The following is a 21,785-nucleotide window of genomic DNA, read 5'->3' as shown; positions in this document are numbered from 1 at the left end:
AGCAGTATACATTCTGAGGGAAAAGAAGGGAATAGTTGAAAGCCACCCTCTTTAATGTGCAAGTATAAAGGAACAGTTTCTGACCTACACTGTCAAGAGACAGAAAAAAAAATTCATGAAGGTAAAACAAGTAATCAATTCATGACCTTTTCTGGTGTCTAAGCTGGTTTAATCAAATTCTCCAAATCAATCATTTGTATGGGAAGTTAGAAATAGCTTCAGCACATATCATCCCACAGAAATCATTTGTAAATCACAGATATGACTAAATCTCTTTATAAACTAGACAACAAATCTGCAATTGGCACATGGTCTAGCTTCGCATGGTGTAAACCCCCACTGTACGCTTAAGAAAACATGATTCAAACAGTGGGAAAAAAAGGAGTGTAACAATTGAATAAAATCAAACCTAAATACAAACGAAAGAAAAATGGTTTCACGTCTTTAATTGTCAGAGAACAAACAGGTCACCCCTTCTTAACACTGATAAATGTATGGTTTAGCAAATTTCTGCTTCATAGCTGATAGAAGAAAAACTTGTGGAAAAAGACACCCATCCATGTGTAAAGAGCAACAAGTGACCCCTTCGAAAAGAGACTCCTTCAAGGGGAAGATACTCTTCCCCGGTATTTCACATCAGAAGAGTAAGATCTGTAAGATAGACCTTAAATAAAGTGCAGACAAGGGGAGCTTGAAGGCCTAAACTAACGCCAGTGTCTGCGACACCTGACCTTAAAGGGTAAGTTCGGTATTTTACACTTAAAGCCCTGTTTACAGATCGTATCTGATGAAATAGAACGGTTAAGATTAAAATTTGGACACATGCTCCTGTCGCGAGAATTTTAGGTTTAGTTCGCTTCCCCCCCACACCGGTTGTCTATGTGCACTGGAAGATTCCTTCCTAAAACACATTAAACTTTCGTTTACAAAGACGTGAAACTCACCGAGTGGTCAGGGGTGTTCACTGGTATGTGCACTCAAAAATTGCTGAAAAAGATGCTTTCCAACAGGTTTTATCGTAGTTTTTGTCCAACTCCATTAAGTTGTATTGGATTCGCTGTGTGAGCTGTGAGGTAACGTTACGGTATTACTCCGCCGCGGGAAACGGAAATGGGGTTGTTTGTATGCTTTTTGTAGTCTTATGCAGTCGCGGACGCGGTATCGTAGGCTAAGCTATCTAAACATTTTTACAAGATCGAAGCTATCTGTGTCAACTTAGAAATGGATTCCGAGACATTTATATGGGAGGATGACGGTTTTGAGATCGATTTTGATGGACAGGGTAATAGGTTTGAGCCTGAATATTCAGAGGAGGAATTTCTGCAAAGAAAGGCAGAGTTTGAACGGCAGTTGACAACGGAGTCCAGTGTTACGCCTGTTGCCGAAGCTGCTGCTGTCTCAAGGCTTACAGGCACTTGGTGGTGTTCCTTTTGCCACGAATCTTCCCGCAATTCGGAACTGCACAAATTCGCCACATTATTAGCTGTCTGTTTGTAATGCTTTTAATGAAGACAGCGATCTTCTGCTTCTTCTGTGTATATGCCTGTGGTTTGCTTGCAATTGGCAAAGGTGCATTATCGCCACCAACTGGGCTGGGCTCTATTATTCAAGCTCTCAACGGAAGAATCACGGGTGTGACGCGTTTGGCAAAATAGGTCCACAAAAGCTAAATAAACCTAAAATTCTCAGGACAGGAGCATGTGTCCAAATTTTTTTCTTAACCGTTCTATTTCATCAGATACGATCTGTAAACAGGGCTTTAAGTGTAAAATACCGAACTTGTCCTTTAACTAACATTCAACAAACGACAGGTTTCCCCCAACCGTTTCCTCCGTGGATGAAGAGACAGCTTTGCAAAATACTCAAAAGAGAGAGTAGTGGTAAAGACTAAAGAGGCATTTTGTGCGATCGCAAGCGCGCAACGACTCCAGGGCGGAAATTAAAACGACGTCCTCAACAGACCAATCTCTTAAAAACGGTATACAGTAAACTGCACAATTCGTGTGTGTGTGTGTGTGTGTGTGTGTGTGTGTGTGTGTATTTAACCTGAACAAGTGCATGTTTCACCTCACCGGAATCCTTGTTTCAAATTGCTGCCAACTCGGTCGGGTGGACAGAAAACCCATTGATTGTACTTTGAAGGCAAAAACAACAACAACAACAACAACAACTAATTCATTACCCAGCCACTTGGCATTGAAATGTGAATATAAGGATTGAGGTGAGGGGAAAGAAACAAAAGCTCTAAATAAAACCGGGAAACTTTCAGAACGAGCGTGAAAAGCCTCTTTCAAAGACTTAACTTGTGACTGGACCATTTTGCAGAACGTAAAAAAATTAAATACCCCAAACTGCATCCAGAAAAACATCACGTTTCAGACGAGGAGCCTGTTTATGCCCCGTGTCTTGGCACTGCAAGGGAAAACAGGAAGGGGGAGGGGGGGGGGAACTAAAACTAAATCTTGAGATTCATTGGAGTACATTCTGTGTCCTCTAGGAGGAGGACCTGACACTAATACATAATAGTTATTTTGCTATTTGAAGTCCAGGCCCTGTTGCCATGGTAAAATGACGAGGAGGAGTGCATCAGAGGAAAAGGGGTGGGGGAGAAAGAGGAGAAGAAAAACACTGGATTCACACACTATCGCAGGGTCCCTGTAGAGGTGCTGGGCAGGGATTAAGGGTTTTCTTTTTTGCAGGAAACGGACAGGAAGTGATGTTGTCGTTCAATACTGACTGCAAGACTAGAGTTCCCCCCCTCACTTATCCATTCCCCTTGAGATCCTTCTCCCATAACCACCCCCAGAAGCAGTCCTCGGGTAAGATCTTGGCACTTTTAAGAATTATAAGAAATCTAAATGTTTTCACGGACATCTGTCCAATCACCTCACTGTCCTGTGCTCTCATTGGTCCTCAAGGCTCCGATCACGCTCTGGATGTTCTCCTCAGGAACCTGGGTGGAGTAAGATGACTGGTGTTAAACATTGCCCTTGCTTTCTGATTATTAGGAGATGGGGAAAGCGTTTATGTGTGAATGCTGAAACTCACCAGAGCGTGATCAAACTTGAAGGTACTGATATAATAGGCTGGAATGTCAGCGGTCGCCAGCGGTTCAGATATCTGAGCCACAATGCCACATTCATCTGATGGAAGACAAACGACTTTCATTAGAAATTCAACTACCACATCCTCAAGTTTAAAATTGTGCATTTGATCTTATTTACTGAGGTGTACTCTGCTTAGAAGTCTGGCCATTTGTTCTGAAAAATTTCACAGGTGAAATAGTCGTTTAAATTGGAGACTATGAGAGATTTTGCATTGGGTTCAGCTGGCCATGCTAATTTACTGCATTAACCGACCGACGGCTGCTTGGTTTGAAAGCGCTACACAATTGCCAAAAGACGACGGACCTTTTTATTCGACAAAATTTGGCCGAACTTTTGCTAATGTGACTGTAAAAATCTAGCATTCTGCACACGTTTTGCTATCAAATAAAATATGGGTGCTACCATTACAACATGATGGGGCTAAGCATTTGCTAACGTGTTCTAGGGCCCGGTTTAGACCTGGTATTAAGATGCGTTTGAGCGTTCGGATCACAAGTGGACGACACTAAATACAGGCGTAAACTGGGTCTAAAATGTTTTGAGCTTGTCCACTTTAGACCACTTCCAGAGGTAGTCGAAAACGTATTTGACTAGATTGCTTTAGTAGTGTAAACGCTCATGTGGTCGATTGTGTTCAAACAGCCACAAAAGACCGTCTACTCTCTGCCTACCTACCTAATGTGTAAACATTTTGGGAAGCGCACTAGCCAGACTGGATTTAAACTGTCGTTTAGACCAAAGTTTGGTTTGAAGATGAAAAATGTACCAAGAACAATATTCTTTCACCATTTCTGATCAAGCCAAACGCTGTGTGAGCAGAAAGGAAAGCTGAGGCTCTCTGTATGTTTTTCCGTCGCCTCTGGTCGTGTTTATATCTAAATTGCGCAAACTTATTTTGTCTATTAGATCAAAAGATCTGAAAAAAATAAACATACATTTACCAGCCCATAGACCCTCCCCTCGAAGAGTGGTTAAAAGTGGACAAAAGAGTCGGATTAAAATCATCTAAATACCAGGTGTAAACAGGGTCTAGGTGTTTTTAGCACATTCTAGGTGGTTGATTGATGGTCCCAATCAATAGAACCAACCCTCAAATTCTGGTACCTAGATATTGCTCAGGTCAAAGGGGTTTTCATTGTCACAGTTACCCAGTTTTAGCCTGAACTCACCAAACCCTAAGGGTTGTCCTCCGATGCGGACCATTTTCCAAAGCTCTCCTGATGCACTGGTGAAGAGGACGTTGTTTGGAAACCTGACAAGAAAAGAGCAGCATCTAAAGCATATATAATGATAACAGAACAAAGATACTGTACATTTAATTAGAAATTGAAATCAGAAATATATTCATGAAGCAAGTTACATTTTAACTGCACACACAAAGACAGGATTCAACAGGCTACAGTATGGAGGTATTTTTAAATAGAATATTTAAAGAATAAATTGATGAAAACACTGCAGAAAAGTTGAGTCAAAAAACAAAGAAATCCACTTTTCAACTCATGCAGGTCCATAAGTGTCAGAGTATATAAAAAAAGAGTATTTAACAATGAACTAAAACATTCGTCAACATAAAATGATGTTTGCAAGCCGTTTTGCTTTAAAAATAACAAACACTGATCGATGCACACACAATATGGTAAACAGAAGCTGAAACATGGTTCAACGCACAAGCAGCAATGAGGTTTGTTATCACATGTTACGTAAACTATGGCTGAGCTTCTGAATGAACCAATGAGGTTTCATATAAGGTTTTATTACTTTACAATGTCTTTATGAACTTTTTGCAGTGTCAAAGTTTTGGTTGTGTGGACTTTCAATGGAGGGACAGAAATCTTTCAGGTTTCATTAAAATATCTTCATTTTTGTTTTGAAGATGAACGTAAGTCTAATCATGGGTTCGGAATTACATGTAAATGATGAGTAAATGATGACAGAATTTTCTTTTTTGGGAGAACTATGCCTTTAATGTGACATTTCCCTTTGAACAAGGAAACGAGTTTGGGAATTAATTGGATCAAGAAAAGTGGGTGTTTAATACAAAGTGTGTTACAGGTGGCTGGAGGAAATGTGTTAGAAAAAAAATAATGGAGTAGGTGATGTCAGCCAAATGGGAATTCAAGTTAATTCAGAGGTGGTGCAAATTACAAGGTTTTTCAATTTTGATGAAAGATTTAAAAAACAAATCTTTTCTTCTGTAATAGACCTTAGTTATGTTAGACGTCATATTGAATTCAACATGGATGAAAACGAGGCTGTGAAGGACAGACTTAAAGTCTTTACAAAGCCACGCACTGTATAAAGATTCAGATCACATAACTTTTAAAACCGTTTCATGGAGTTTTTGTCTACTGAAAGTTTTTTTTTTCTGAAAGACTTTCGTCAGCTGTTCCCGTTTCGTCCGTTGTTGTTACACAACAATACAGTCCATTGAACACACAGTGTTCTATCCCACACAGCCTTGTTTTCATTCCGGTCAATAATAAAATATACCCTGACGAAGGTCTATATCATTCACTGATGAATCATCCACAAGACAAGGGGTGTGTATTGAGAATGTAAATGTGTTTTCATGTCGACTTTAATAAGAGTGTTAGAGACAGAGCTGTGTGGTCTAACCTCCGGGTCGTCTGCTCGTCCATAACTAGAGAGATGTAGCCCTCGATCAGGGAGAAGGAGAAGAAACGGATGTGTCCAGAATCCTCGCTCTGCCCCCCGGTCTCTTTTGCTCTGTAATAAAGCACAGCAGGGATTCTTGTCATCATTACACAAGCTTCATTAGAGCTCAGCTGACACTTTTGCAAGGAATAGAAAAAATGGGAGGAGTATGATAAAGGCCACTCTGATCTTATCTTTCCCTCTAAGGGTTGGCCTGATGCCACTGTCTGAGCAGTAAACAAGTTCAGCCACTATAAGGAAGGGCAAAATAGTACAAATACACACTGCTCATCTTTTCTCCCGTCGTCACATAATGCACTCCCTACAGCGACCCGTGTGTGTTATCATCATTCTCTAATAGATCTGGCAGATGGGTCTCGGTTATGGCCATATGTGAGCCAGGAGGAGAGGGCCGACATGAGCTCTTACCCGCCCGAGTAGAACATGACGTCCATGAGCAGCGTGGCCACCGAGGGCAGCGTGTCGGGGTCAAGGCTGGTAACGCAGAACATGTTACTGGGGCTGGAGAGTGGGTGAATGATTGGCCGAGGGACTGAGGAAAGGAAGAAGAATAAGAGAGTCGTTTATTTTACGATTATGTACTGTAAACATTCAGGCATTAACAATGCAGATCCAGGATGTTTCATGAAGGGATGTATCTGTAAACCTGACAAGTTGTTTAACACACTGGTGGTCTTTGGGCATTTTCATTTTTAAAATATTTTATATTATTCCATTAAGACTAAAAATAATTAACATATGTTCATTCTAAAAATACGATGCTCAAAATAATGCCCTTTAAATAACTGCATAAACTATTTTCAAGATATGCTGCATGACTTTATAACAGCAGCCTGAAACATTGCTTATATAGCTATTTTGGCATCCAGTTAATATTACTTCCAGTCTAGGTGAACTAGTCACCAGGAAAGTCATTTCAGATGCAACTTCTAACATTTGAATGGAAAATTACAAAAACAACAAGGTTCTTTCTTTTACAATAACGTGCACCAAAGAATTGTGCACAATAAGATCAGGAACATATGTTCAGTTGGTCAAACATGACCGCCACAGGCAGAAGCCTAACCCGTACCACAAACACTTTCAGCAGGTGTTTCTCTATTGCACAGACCGACTGCTGAATGTCCAAGTCTGTGCATCATGGTAGTTAAATATGGTCTTATCTAAAGGAACCGTTGACTCAAAAAGAAAGAAGAGTATTTTCTAGAAAGAAGATATTGAATGTTGATACTGAATTCCAACAAATGGACAAAAACAACAACAACAGACATAAAAAATAAAATAAAAAAAGCTTTTGTTTCATAGAAGAAAAAATGTATCTTTGAAATGACAGAATGATGGAATGATGATAAAATGACAGAGTGAGTAAATGATGACAGGATTTTGGGTATCTTTAAATGCCTCTATTATGCTATTTTAAAGGATCCTAATTTAGTTTCTTTCAGTCTCCTACAATAGATTCACATGCATCCAAGATCAAAAACACTAACTTTCTCATAATGTACATTGCAGCATCACCTCTTTTCTCACAGCGTCTCAAACGGTTCGATTATGGATTCAGTCTCTACCCCTACTTTCCGAGAGCCTACTCTGCTCCGATTGGTTGGATGGCCCATTCTGTTGTAATTGGTCTACCGCTTATTACAGCGTGTCGGAAACAAAACGACCATCTTAATTTCAACTCTGCAGGCTTCCCCATCACTCGTACACACAGTAACATGAACAGTAACAATGGAGTCAGTTTTATCTTATCAATTTGAGCCAGAGTCCTCATCTTTTGGAAATGCAAGCAAAATGGATCTGCTTTCGCAACGCAGAAAACAGCGTCTTCTCGACATGTCGACAAACAAATCAAAGTCTTCCCGTCTCAGCTACAACAACAGTGTTTGAGGCTCGAATGGAAACATGGAATTACTGACAACTCGTTTCTGGCAGTTCAGAAATCACTTTCATTGGGGAGACAATAACTATTTATCGCACACTTTGAAACTTTGCAGACCTTTTACATTCACAAACAGCTACATAACACACTATATGAACGGTTATATCAGAAAAGGCATAATAGGGGCACTTTAAATCAAGGAAGCATCGCTTTGGACTGTAAGACGTCTTGTGTCGACATATACACAGACTAATGACTGATGGTTACCTAGTTTAGGCTTGACAAAACCATTGGTGACCCCAGTACTGTTGGCAGCAACAGTTTCTCCATTGACAACCCTCAGCAGAGTGAATTCTGAAGACAGCGTGTGCATGACCATGGGCAGATCTCTCTCTCGAACCTATGGACAGAATCACACATCAGTATTTAGTTTTTATTTAACAAACATACTATAAGTGAGGTTCCAGGTTAAATGAGCTCAAGTGTTCAAGGAGGGAATAGATAATCGTAAACCATGACAAAAATGTTTGCAGACAGTGCCAAACCCGGTTAGATAATAATATACACCCTAGATGTACTGTGATGATATCTAAAATAGAGATGACAAATACCAAGCAAGTTATCTTGAAGCGCTTTATCTTCTACAGTAGGGAACTGAACGGAGTACAAGCACAAACCTAATTGTCAGAGACGTTCAGATGTTTCAATTAATGAAAACAGTATGAAAGTTCAATACACAAACATGCACAAGTAGAAATCCTTAGATTGGACTTGGCTTCTTCCATTTCCTTCAGTACCCAAAACACATCACAAATGAACATTCATTTGCATTTCAAACACCACTACCAAACCCAGAATACATTACAGTAAAAACAATACATAAGGATGTCTTGAGCAACCAATTAAGCTGAGCTTCAGAGTGTTCCAGTGAGGTCCTGATGGGTGCACTAAATGAGCAGCGCACAGCTTTTCAAGGGTAATTATCTATGGATATACGGTTTCCTTGGACTATTTTACGAGCTTATAAAAGCTCTAACTGTTATTACCTCATTAGAAAACTAAATATAGTCAAACAAGAGCAAACATTTGACACGACAACAACAGTAGGACAGGGCAAAAATATACACACATTTACATTTTGCTTGCAATATCACAAATATTGCAATCATTTTAATGTGGCTTTAACGTTTTCACATGCCTATTAGGTTTATGTTGTAATGGCATCTCGGATTTAAACTTCAGACGCAAAAATAGTGTTAGAGTTGGTAAGTTTGATTTATTTCTGTGAAACAATTCAAACTGTCCGTTTGTAGTGAATAGATTCAAAACTGATTCGACAATTAGTTTGCATCATCACTGTTAAATCTGTTACATTTTACATATTTTTATAAATATGTCCATATTTTTACTAAAACGATTAAAAACCATTATTTCTGGTGTTCATTTCATTAAGAACATGCGAGAGACAGAAAGCTCTCAGATTTCATTAAAAAGATGTTCTGAAGATGAACAGGTTTGACTGTGAATAAAAAGATAGAATTATAATTTTTGGGTGAACTAACCCTTTTAAAAATCATCAAGAAGCTGAAATATAATATCTGGTATATTTTAGGCCATTACGGTCAGTCCTTCCCCGGGATGGAAATCTTAAATCCATCAACTCCTCAACATTCTCTTTCATTATTTTTTAGTTATCCAAACAAAGGAGACATCAGTGTGCTCAAGTGTATTTGCACGTATTTCTGGATTGCTCTTAAAGTTTTGAGTACCGGTAAGCAGGCCAAGAGCGAAGGACAGAGTTGAGGATGAGAGGGAAATGTCCTCTCCAGTGGCCCAGCACAGGAGGCATGTCATCTCCTCTCTTTCTATAAAGCTCAGTGATTATTCCTCTGGCTGGGAGCATCTGGTGTGGAACGTGAACTTTCCGGTAAATTCCAGCAAGCGGCTGCTGATCCACAGGCTTTATCCTCTTTACATAACTACCCCCAGATTACCACTGCTCCCACATTTCTTGTTATTTTCATAAACAGGCTCTGGTGACTGTGCCGCCACTGATAGACTGGGCATGTGTTCACAAACAAACACACACACACACACAGTGGAAATGTGCTGAGATGACAGCAGCTGGCTGTGGTCATGGTAGATGGGTTGGTTTAACGAAAAGAGAAGTGATGACTAGCTTAGTATTTACTGTATGTGCAGTTCATGTAAAAAGTTTGCTCATCCAAAAGCAATGATCAGACATAATGCCATGTCCTTATATGAAATTACAAGCAACAGTTTCAACTTGTGCAATGGAATGAGTAAGCTGTGAATCTGTGTTTTAACCACTGATAAGATGACATATTCAGACTACAGATCACAGGGCTTCTTTTTATATAATCTGTCGCAATAAGCAATAGACTGGCTCATGTTTGTCATGTATACAGGTGAAACTTGAAAAATGTGAATATCGTGCAAAAGTTCATTTATTTCAGTAATTCAACTTAAAAGGTGAAACTAATATATGATATAGACTCATTGCATGCAAAGTGAGATATTTCAAGCCTTTATTTGTTATAATTTTGATGATTATGGCTTACAGCTATGAAAACCTTTTCACAATCTAATTTTGAATTTGGGGTTTTCATAGCTGTAAGCCATAATCATCAAAATTATAACAAATAAAGGCTTGAAATATCTCACTTTGCATGCAATGAGTCTATATCATATATTATTTTCATCTTTTAAGTTGAATTACTCAAATAAATTAACTTTTGCACGATATTTAAATTTTTCGAGTTTCACCTGTATACTGCAGTTCTTTTTCTTATGATAAATCATTAATGTTTTTATCATTATACCAGGTTTTAGTTCTTGATGTGCACATTTGTATCATTTCCTGAAGTTTAATTAATGAGGTTAGTCTAAGTGTAAACCCAGAATAAATCGGAGATGACTCCATGATGTACTAGAATCACTCTCTCACATCACATTAGCTGTTTCTATCCACCTATTATGCGCATTTTGGTATATCGAATACAAAAAATGCTTATGGAAAACGCCAAAATGCGCATACAAAACATATGCGCTCAATTGAGGTGGATATGATTTTATCTGATAAGAAGACGTGCATAAACTATCATGGAAACAAAATTACCGAATAAATCCGAAGATGATGTGATTGGAAAACTGGACTAACCAACGGATCAGTTTCATTGCACAGCATCTCAAATGTTTTAGTTATTTTCAAATGCCTAAGAGCAAAAGTTTGTCATCAGAGTGATTTGGTATAATGACCTTCCATAAATGTCTGACATGATTGTGTTCCTAAACACCAGACATCCGAACACAAGATAACTTGACAGCATTTAGTGCATTTTGTCTTCATGCTCTGAGGGGCAAGTAGGACAAAAGAGCCACAGTGGCTTCCCCCTTTAAGTAACTTTCATTTTCATTACAGATATTTTGTGCCAATTTTCCAGTAAGTTACGATATTGTTTTATGCAATATTCCAATTTTTAAGCTAAATTCACAACATTGGATGGTAACATAGCTCCTGAAATGCTTAATCTTTCTCATTCACTTCAGTTAAAAAGTTTGGGGTCTGCAATTTTTTTTTTACATTAAGTCTCTTTTTTGAAATGAAGAGACTTTCTCTTCATTAAGTCTCTTATTTATTTGTACGTCAAACATTTTGATGAGGAAAATTACTGAAAAATGTATTTGGTGGAAATGCACACACTACATAATTTCAGCATTTAATAATTAAGAGTTCATATCGTGCTCTCTATGCCACTCACCAGTATAAAATCAGTCTGGTACGTTGAGAGCATAAATACAGAGATATTATGGTCTGCCAATGGAGCGATGACTGATTTTGCGATTTTCGTTACTCCGATTGGCTGAGAGCTGGTGGCGCTCCCGCCCCCGGACACCACATTAAGAGCCAACCACGTCGCATCGGCCACACTGAGATACTCAGACTCCGGCAGCTCTGAAACAGACAAAAACAGAAAGACTAGTGTTAAAAATAAAATAAAATAAAAATTGGCATATGAGCAATTAATGTGACATTCTGAATATACAAACGCTCTTTGCTTGATCTATCTAATATAAGGTACTATATAAGGAATGAAGTCTTTCAAGACCCTATGAAATCATGACAGCTTTTTTTTCCCTGTGTTGATGTATTTGCTATTGAAACAGGAAGTTGGGGTGGGGCATAGCAAAAAGTTTGTCCCTTTTGTAAAACAACAAATAGGCTTCAGTTACATCACTGCCCTTGACATGATTTTGCTAGTTGAAAATCTGTTAGAGGTGGTTTTAGAGAGAGGGACTTTCTGATTGTACAGAAATCAGTGTTGTGCAACAGGAGAGATCAATATTGTTGTTGTGTTTCACTGTAAATGTAGTGTAACTTGTAATGCAGGCGCATGCATTTTCTGTGAAGCTGCTTTAAAACGGTATGTATTGTGAAAAGCGTGGAGGTGTTGATGGACTTGATCTACTCTACATCTATGTTTTGATCATCGTTCTGAATCCCATTCGGACGTAGTCTTAGATTTTCGTTCAAAATTTAGCTTCTTTTTTTTAAATGAAACTTACCCACATTCAAGTGTTAATAATAATAAAAAAAGAATCCTGTTTAAATGCAAATGATTGTTCTTTCTTTTGACATATTGCATGTTCAGATAATACAACAAAATGTTTGAGGCCATGAAAGTTGTGAAAATGATCAAAAATGCTACTTAAAAAACAGTGGCGGGGAAAGAGTTAAAAAGTAAATTTTGTCGACTCACAGGCTAACACACACTGACTAATAGCCAGAAAACGTATTGATTTCCTTAAATTGATAGCACGTGAAATACGGGGGAAGATCCGGGTGGAAAAGCTGCTAAGCACCACAAATTTCAGGGGATTTTTAAATACCTGTACCTGTTTCGCAACACAGAGCTTCTGGTATCCATGGCAACAAATGGGTTTCACCTTGGTAACCAGTGTGTAATGACATGGATTCACTCAATCAACCACAAAACCAAAGCCACTGACATCTTCTTAACCCCTAGTAACCCATAATGGAAATGTGTGTGTTGGGTTGGGGGGTACGGCTGATGGAGCAATATGTGGTCAAACATTGGCAGGGAGTCGAGCTACAAGGAATTATAGAGAATCTGTGATACTTTACATGACTTAATCTTGCCTCGCTGCACTAAACCCAGTGCACTCTTAGTAAAAGAGTAACCACAACACCTACCTTTAAAGCCATCTTCATCCACGATGATGGTGTAATCCTCCGGAGTTTCAGTTAAACTAAAGAACTTACATCTGTGGAGAAGCAAAGAGAGAAAGAGATGGAAATTATGAGCCAAGAAGGAGCAGAGTTAACAACATATTCCTGAGAGGCTTTTATGAACATTAATGTAGTCTCACACAGATCACTTTACAAGTCTATTGCCCAGGCTTTGGGATTTGAAGGATTAAACTTTGTCACACCATTGAATGGACATGATTCATGAACGATAGAAGCTTGTTAAGGAGAGGTGACTTTTGAAAGCTACGTTTTAATCAAACTAAAGAATCAAGCAACACTCATATTGAAGGACCAGAACATCATAGTGACTTTGGTAGCAAACAACTTGGAAACCACCAAGAACGGCTTAAAAACACACGCAAAAAAAACCCCACACTGCTCCAAGTTCAATGTATTCATGTTGGATTCATCAAACCTTAATAAAAATGTTAAATTGAATATGAAAAAGTAATATGGTTTAACATGAAATGTTATTAAAGGGAAAAAGTAATTTTTGCACATGTAATGAATAATTAACTTACAAAAGTAACAAATAGTCTATTGCCCAGGGTAAAAAGTTTTAAACTTTGGCAGACTGTTTTTAATGGACATAAATAGCTATGTTTCCATCCAACTATTTTTATGTGCATTTTGGGATATTGCATCAAAAACTGCTGGATGGAAACGCCAAGATGTGCATAAATGCAAAAAAAATGCACATAAAAAAAGCATATGCGCTCATTTAGGCTACTAAGATGGAAACACACTGACCAAATAAAATCCTTGATGCGCATAAAAAAAAAAAATCATGTGACTGTGATGAGATGTCATGGCATAACTGGACCAACCAGCGGACCGATCTTATCGCACAGCACTGGAAATGCTGTTTTGGTCTTTCTGTCGTCCAAGTGGTTCAGTATAATAACCTCCCAGAACTGTATTGCACGACTGCGTTCCCAACAGATAACATTTATTTTGTTTTGTCTGCGCACTCTGAGACACAAGTAATTCATTAAGTAATTTTGTAGAACAGAAGTAAAAATTAGACACTCATATCCATGTACCAACCAGTGGCTGGATGAATGAACTGATTAGACTAGTCGTAAAAGTTAATCTACATTTTCTCTCTAAGACTATTCCTAACTTTTAAGTTACATAAAAAGGTAGATCTGTCTAATTTGAATTAAGACACAATCGCTTTATATGATGAACAGATTTAATGTAGGCTTTTATTCACATTTAAACATTGATCAGTGAGCAAACAGAAGCTCAACCAAACCTGCGTGATGCGTGAGAACAAACCTCATTGGTTCTTGCAGAAGCTCAAACGTGCTGCGTAACACGAGAATTAACCTCATTGGTTCTCACACTTCAAGCAAATATGCTTGAGCTTCTGTTTACTACACTGTAAAAAGAAGTTGCTGCCTTAAATTGAAGCACAAAAAACTTGGATGTTTAAATCATTTCAACTTAAATAACATTAAACTGACTTTGAAAAAAAATAGTAAAATCTTGTATAACTTAAGTTGAAAATTGCTTAACTTATTTTGATGCGTTAAATCAATGTAAAAACATATGTTGTCATAACTTATTGATCATATAAATGTTTTACAGTGTACAACTGATGTGTGAGTTGATCAATGTTTATATGTGAATAAAAGCCTAAATTCAATCTTTTCATATAAAGCGATCGTGTCTCTTCAGAAAATTTGGACTACACTGTTCAATTCATATAGATTATGAACTTTTTGAAGTATCATTTTTGAACTAATTGAAGAGCTTTTGTGACTCATGTAAAGTGTATAGGCATAATGCAAGTGGGTTTTGGTGACTGTAGGTGTTGGCTACACCCTCTTGTGTTCTGGCGTTCTGTTTTAATATAAAATTTGGTCTTTTTCAGTTATAATAAATACAGGTTGGTATTGTTTTGGTGAATGTCTGTTTCTCAGATCATAAAAAAAAGGGTGTACTCCCCTTATGAAAATGCAATGCCTCCACCATTCAGGCGACAGCCCTGCTCACACAGTATAATTTATTTCACCAAAGAGACAATAGGACAAAATAGGAAAAATATGTCTGCTGAGCTGCATGTGCATGTGCAAGCATAACCAGTAATACATTGCTGCACAAATGCCATGTAACCGCAGCTGGCTCGTAAAGCTGCTTGTACACCCCAAACGGCTCCAGATACCAGGTATGAGTAGTCCTTATTTATGAGCCTGTCCACCCACACACTGTATCATTTTGCCTCTAGGGGGAAGGAAGGCAACTTGTTGACTGGAAAGCAGCATCTTATCTGATACTGCTAAAGTGGTGCTGGGTGACTTTTTTTTCCCAAGGTTTTTGCAAGCTGTTGTATATTTCTGGTGCTGTGTCACTTAACTGAATCCTTTAAAAAAACCTTTTAGCCAAGAGGTGAAATGACACAGCATATAGAAGAAGTACAGAAATGTACTCGAGTGTGGATGTCTTCTTCGTATATGGTATTAATGAAGTAGCCTATTGCTTGAATGGTAAATGATTTTATTATTTCAAGCACTAATAAATGCTCTGCTGGGTCATAACCAGTGTTGGTCAAAGTTACTTTAAAAGTAATGCTTTACAATATAGCGTTACTCCCTAAAAAAAATATAAAAAAATGAGTAACTAATTGCATTGCTTAGTTACTTTATATGGAAAGTAATGTGTTGCATTACTTTTTCTCACCTGGGCTGGGCTTGCATGTTTGTTTGTTAATAACAAAAAAGGTTTTGGCAAATGAAAATGCCCTTTCACACCAAAAGTGAAATGAATAAGCCTCAGTCTGAATTCATAGCTGTAGAGGGCAAAGCTCAAACAAACCTTTCAGCTGCGCTGCCGTTTTGCAGAAGAATAGGATGCAGTTTAACAATTACTTCAGAAGAGAAACACAAGTGTGATGTTTAGGCCTATCTGAAGTCATTTTCACATATTAGTGTGGTTGAAATAGATCATTGAAGGTCAGCACAAAGAAACTGGTTCATAAAGTGAGATTAAATACATAAAGTATATTTGTATTATTTACCATATTTAATTATTGCAGGTTTGCATACTATTCTGAGTTTGCATTTTACAGTTTTTATTCATTTTTAAGGAATACTGAATTGTTTTTGAGCAAGTGAGATGAGTAAATGCATGCTCACATTTAGTATAGAACTACAATAACCATCATGTTCACACAGCGCACACAACGCCTGGGGACAGGAGGGGTGTCGGTCATTACATTGGAAAACTTTACTTATTTGAAAAAGTCTTTAACTCTTTAAAAAAAAATGTTGTTGCAATTTTATTATGTGTTACTCCACTCATTACTTGAAAGTAATCTAATACTTGTAATGCGTTACCCCCAACACTCTGGTCATAAGCGAATTTGTTCAGATGCCCCTTCAATTACAAATTTCATTTTAGTTAAGTTATTTTTCCATATGAAAATCCAACTTTCGGCACCACTAGGAATTCAATGAGCTATGAATTTGAGTCACATAGTAAAAAGAGAGATACAGTGATGATTACACTAATTTGAGAGTCCTGAGAGGAGCAATAAAAGCAAAGCAATGATCATGGCAGGTCTTATGTATGCCCTTAAATCAGAGGAACAAAACACATTTTCAACAGGCTATGACTCACTCGCTCAGAAATGTGCTCCTAACAAACCGTTCCTGAGGTCTCCAAAGACACACCGGATCTGTTTTTTTTGCAAGACCAAATACTTATTGATTCCAACGTTTTCTCTTAAAATTTGCCTCTGCCCTTTTTATTTCCATCCATCCATCCATCTTCTTCCGCTTATCCGGGGCCGGGTCGCGGGGGCAGCAGTCTAAGCAGAGATGCCCAGACTTCCCTTTCCCTAGCCACTTCCTCTAGCTCTTCCGGGGGGACACCGAGGCGTTCCCAGGCCAGCCGAGAGACATAGTCTCTCCAGCGTGTCCTAGGTCTTCCCCGGGGTCTCCTCCCGGTGGGACGTGCCCGGAACACCTTCCCGGGAAGGCGTCCAGGAGGCATCCGGAACAGATGCCCAAGCCACCTCAGCTGACCCCTCTCGATGTGGAGGAGCAGCGGCTCTACTCTGAGCTCCTCCCGAGTGACCGAGCTCCTCACCCTATCTCTAAGGGATCGCCCAGCCACCCTGCGGAGAAAGCTCATTTCGGCCGCCTGTATCCGGGATCTTGTCCTTTCGGTCATGACCCAAAGCTCATGCCCTTTTAATTTCCTAACTCTATTTTTAGGGGAGAAACTCTGAAATGTCAAGGTGGCTGTTCCTGTTTATCAGGTAATGTTGCTGGAAATGCTGACTGAAAAACACAGCAGAAGACCAAATATTTCAACATTACATACTTTGTTACAGACAACACATTTGGTTCACGCCAAAATTAAAAGTCATCCTCATTCCAAACCTAGGGGTTCACACAGAATACACATTTCCATTCGACTGATACTTTTCCATTGTTTTTCAATGTAAACGCGCTAGACTGATGTCTTTAACCATCGCTCTTGTGTCTCACATCTTTTGTATTGTCTCGTGAATGAAAAAGCATTTTAAAAACGTGCCGCTTAAGTTAAAAGCAGTTAAACTTAAAAAAAAAAAAAACGCTTTTTTTGTCCTACTGCTGACCTGCGTCTCGTGTTTTTAAAACAGTAAAAACGTGTTCTGTGTGAACTGGCCCCAAGACATTATTTTTTCTGAGGAACACAAACGATATTTTAAAAAGTTTTATTTGTTTTTGTTCACTCAATATGAACTTTTTTTTTCATTTTCTTTTTTGGTGGCGTGAACTAACTATATATTTCTGAAAAATGTAGGCATGGACTTGATTGTATCCATTGGTGGTTGATTGAATTGTGATATTTTATTAACTAGGAGAGTCAACTAGACTGAGTTCAACAGAACCAACCTTTGAAACATTGAAAAACTGCTGAAAACCAGTCTTTTTATTTATTTAAAGCTACACTGTGTAGGAATTACTCCTATCTAGCGGTGACATTGCATATGACTACCAACTGAATATTAGGCTACTTTCTAGCCCCTCCCATTCTGAGGGAGTTTTAACTCCTATGGTGGCCGTATTATTTCAAATCTGCCGGCAGTCGCGAGTAATCTCCCCCTCGCATTCGTCACGGTGCCACTGAGTGTAAAAACGCGAAAGGCGAAGCTTAAATTTCCAGGTATGTCCCTCTTTGGCTAATGTATTTTCAAGATGGAGGCGCAACATGGCTTCCGCCATTCGAGCAGCTCACCCGTATGTATTATAAATAACAGATTCTACGCTTACGAGAATACTTGATTAGTTGGTAGAAGTAATTATACATTAATGAGCACATAATTTTGAAAGAACAAAGTGTTTTTTTGCTAAGAATCAACTTAAAAATGTAGGCTACACGCATTCTAAAAAATGCTGGGTTGTTTTAACCCAACTTTGGGTCAAATATGGACAAACTCAGCCATGGGTTACATTTTATAATTACATTTTTAACCCAACATTTGGGTTTGACCATATTTGACCCAAAATTGGGTTAAAATAACCCAGCATTTTTTAGAGTGCAGTGTATAGCTTTAATGGTGACACTGCATTTGGTTGACTGTTGTTTCATTGCTTATTCCTGAGTAATAAAAACTGCTTCCTCTGTCTATATCTTGCTGGGCAAACAGTGATCCAGCACAACCCGAGGGCTGGCAACAACGTTTCAAACTGTAAGCAACTATTTCCAGAGCTCCCCTCATGTTGTGCGCATTCTGCATGACTCTGAGAAACTTCACAAACAGCTACTAAATATGATGATTCAAGCTGTGCCTCTGCGACAGAAAAACAAGTGTAAAGCATTAAGATGTGTCATGTGTGCCAAGTCAGAATCAATTTAAAGATTCAAAATATCCATATAAAAAAATGCTACTTCTACATGAAATTGCATTTGGATAAAAAAAAAAAAGCTCTTAAAACGGATTTCATGGTCTGATGGACAAAACATACAGCACTGAATACAAAAGAAAACCCTGGAGAAATGTTGTTCAAAGCCAGATGCAAACCACAAGGAGTAATGTGCCACTGCAAACAGAACCTGAATGTTAAAAAAAGCCCAGCTGCAAAGCTTTTTACTGTGATAAACCTTCAATTCACAAATTAACAACCCTGCATTTGTAGGCAGACCTTGAATGTTTTTGCTGAGACATTACTTTCAGTATTTTTCCTTTGGATCACAGGTGATAAAATCATTATTGTTCTAGGCTCTGAGTCATGACAAAACATCTTTGAGCTCCAAAGAAAAGTTTTCTACTCGAAAATGTCAAACTACTAGCCGTCAACTTTATATTGTCAACATCAATATATAGCAAGCTTAGGCTACTTGTGTGATTTTACTTAATTGCAGTCTCTTGAATACAGTGACACTTTTGCAAAACAAGTATGCTGAACATGACAGCCATTAAAGGGATAGTTCACCCAAAAATGTAGGCTTGTATTCACATATAAATTTCGATCAACTCACACATCAGTTGCGGTAAACGAAAGCTCAAGCACGTCTGCCAGTGAGAACCAATGAGGTTCATTCTCTGTGTTACGCAGCACGTTTGAGACTCCGCAAGAACCAATGAGGTTTGTTCTCATTCGTCAAGTTGAGCTTCTGTTTATGTTCACTGATCAATGTTTAAATGTGAATAAAAGTTCAGCAATTAAATGTTCATCAGATAAAGCCATCGAGTCTCTCTGGAAAAATCAGACTAAACCACTCGATTCATATGGATTAGTTTTACGATATTTTTAAAGCGTCAAAGTGGTAGTTGCGTAGCTGTCAATGGAGGGACAGAAAGGTCTCAATTTCATCAAAAAGTTCTTCATTTGTGTTCCGAAGATGAACGAAAGTCTTGAGGGTTTGAAACGACATGAGGGCGAGTAATTGATGCACTGTAAAAAAAATTCTGCACATTTAATTTGATCAATTTGCAGAATTTCACGTGGGTTGAAAAATTTAGATGTGACCAGTCACTAGAAAATTTTGAGTTGGAGAGGTTCGAATTTTTTACAGTGTGACAATTTTCATTTTTGGGTGAACTATCCCTTTAAGAACCATAGAACCAATAAAGCATCTACGCTGATCAAGAAAAGCCCTGGAAAAAATAGATTTCCGAACGTTAGAGCAAATAAACTTGCAAAATAAAAGAGGCCTGAGGGGAATTAGGCCCCCTGATCTAAGCCACTGACTCTTTTCAAAACCAAGACAGTAACTCAGACATGAAAACTGACTTACTAACCACTTTAACTCTAGCCAAAGGCCTGAGTTAGTGTCCACGGCTCTAAATGACCGAGCAGGATGTTTCTCGCCGAGGTCCAGACTCTGGAGCCGGACTGGAGATGTGCTCACACACTCTGCATACGCAAACACAGCAAGGGGCCATTATGACTCTGAATAGAAGATGGTCTTTCACAAAGCACCTCATCATCTGAGAGCAGCAATGATTGTGTATTAATTACTAAACACAAAATGTGGTAAAAAACAACAACAACACAGTAGCAAAGCAATGCACCAAATTCATGCAAATCATGATCAGGCCACAACTTTTCTCTCCTCTTCAGTTGTTTACAGGTTTCCACCAGCGGCACCTGAGAGTAGTTCAGGCTTATGTATTGATCAAAACAGGTCAGTAGTGTTTGATTAAAGTAACGTTACTGAAAGGACAAGCTTCCCATCAAGTCATCAGGATGCCCCCTTCAGCGGTATCAAAGCCGTGATGCTGCTTGATCGTGAGCATCACAGACGGGGAGATTTAAAGCCACATCCCCCCTCCGTATATTTATACCGCTGCCCAAGAAGAAAAACAACCCCGATCACGTACACACACCCCTCTTCCGTCGAATGAACTTAAGCAACTGCACAGACAATCATAACTGCTTAACAAAACACCCATGATCGCATACTTGATGCTGTCACGCGCTTCTTAAATGCAGCAAATATACATTTGGATTTAAACCGTAAAGTGCTGGAAGTGCATCTGGCTAAGAGGTGCGTAGCGGTAAGCTAATGTAATTCCGCGTCAGAATCTCCAAGAAAGATATTTAACGGACAGTGAACACCGGTTCAACACAACGCAAACTTGATTCGTGAAGCTACTTACCTTGTTTTAGATGGCAGAAAAGCTAGTTTGATTAATCCGTGAGTGCAAATCTGGATTCCCTCTTTCGCTATACTTGCTACTTTTAAACTGTGCTCTAAAATGTGCAGCTCCATCTTTTGCGTCTTCTCATTTGTGGTACATCTAAAACAATAAATATAACTGCCTATTGCGTTTTGATAAAAATAAAAAAGAATAAATAAATAAATAAGTAGAGCTTATGTGAACAGGGCTTTAAAACCTTCAAACGGAGCGGAAAGGAGGGGAGAGAAAAGGAAAAGTTATCTGCCGAGGAAAAGAGAGAAAGAGAGTAAAGCGGGGTGAAATAAAAGAAAGCACAACGAGGTAAACGGGAAGGGAGAAAAAAATAGGACTGTCGGCCCCCGTGTTTCCACTCCGACAAGGATTGGAATGGGCCAGCAGCTGGTAACAGTGAAACAAACAACCTGTCAGTCAACAAAGTGGGCGGGACGAATTATACAGGAAGTGCACGTTGGGATATGTAGTTCGGTGCTACGAGGTTCATCGACGCACATTTTCGTTTTGAAATGTAGGCATAACATGCCATGTCATTTAAAAAAAAATAGAAAACCCCCCAATAATTTAAGGTTTTCAAACTCAAAATATGTGGCCATAGTAATGTATTTATTTAACTGAAATGACAAGTTGTAGGCCTACAAGCTATGTTAGGGGCAGGGCCACAGCTCACATTTATGTGGACAACATTTT

At 38.7% G+C, this 21,785-nt stretch overlaps 1 protein-coding gene across 2 annotated transcripts; it reads right to left on the bottom strand.

Annotated features, from left to right (window-relative positions):
* Positions 1-35: 35 nt before the first annotated feature.
* castor2 (cytosolic arginine sensor for mTORC1 subunit 2) lies at positions 36-21,484 on the bottom strand. 2 transcript variants are annotated; one of them, XR_013797047.1, is made up of 10 exons: positions 21,060-21,469; positions 12,902-12,972; positions 11,448-11,641; positions 7,933-8,065; positions 6,192-6,315; positions 5,724-5,834; positions 4,277-4,359; positions 3,049-3,143; positions 1,723-2,953; positions 36-828 (listed from the first exon to the last, which is right to left on the bottom strand). XR_013797047.1 is itself a non-coding variant. In XM_079608671.1 (9 exons), exons 1-9 carry the CDS (start codon positions 21,170-21,172, stop codon positions 2,888-2,890), a joined length of 990 nt encoding a protein of 329 aa, XP_079464797.1. In that variant the 5' UTR covers positions 21,173-21,484; the 3' UTR covers positions 36-2,887. The 2 variants fall into 2 exon arrangements, 1 of the variants encoding a protein (XP_079464797.1); XM_079608671.1 differs by having other exon boundaries at positions 36-2,953; positions 21,060-21,484.
* Between the last annotated feature and the right edge of the window lie 301 nt (positions 21,485-21,785).

This window comes from Phoxinus phoxinus (genome assembly GCF_949152265.1).
Source record: "Phoxinus phoxinus genome assembly, chromosome: 3".
In the NCBI taxonomy this organism is placed as follows: Eukaryota; Metazoa; Chordata; class Actinopteri; order Cypriniformes; family Leuciscidae; genus Phoxinus; species Phoxinus phoxinus.
Note: the sequence above shows the minus strand (reverse complement) of the source record. Positions and strands in the feature narration are given on the sequence as shown.

Excerpts from the sequence above, each read along its gene's own strand:
- castor2 (XM_079608671.1), bottom strand. The coding sequence starts at position 21,172 with ATGGAGCTGCACATTTTAGAGCACAGTTTAAAAGTAGCAAGTATAGCG. Across the intron at positions 5,835-6,191 it reads GTCATGTTCTACTCGGGCGG|AGCAAAAGAGACCGGGGGGC; the intron begins GTAAGAGCTCAT and ends GCTTTATTACAG. Across the intron at positions 3,144-4,276 it reads AGGACAACCCTTAGGGTTTG|ATGAATGTGGCATTGTGGCT; the intron begins GTGAGTTCAGGC and ends GTCTTCCATCAG.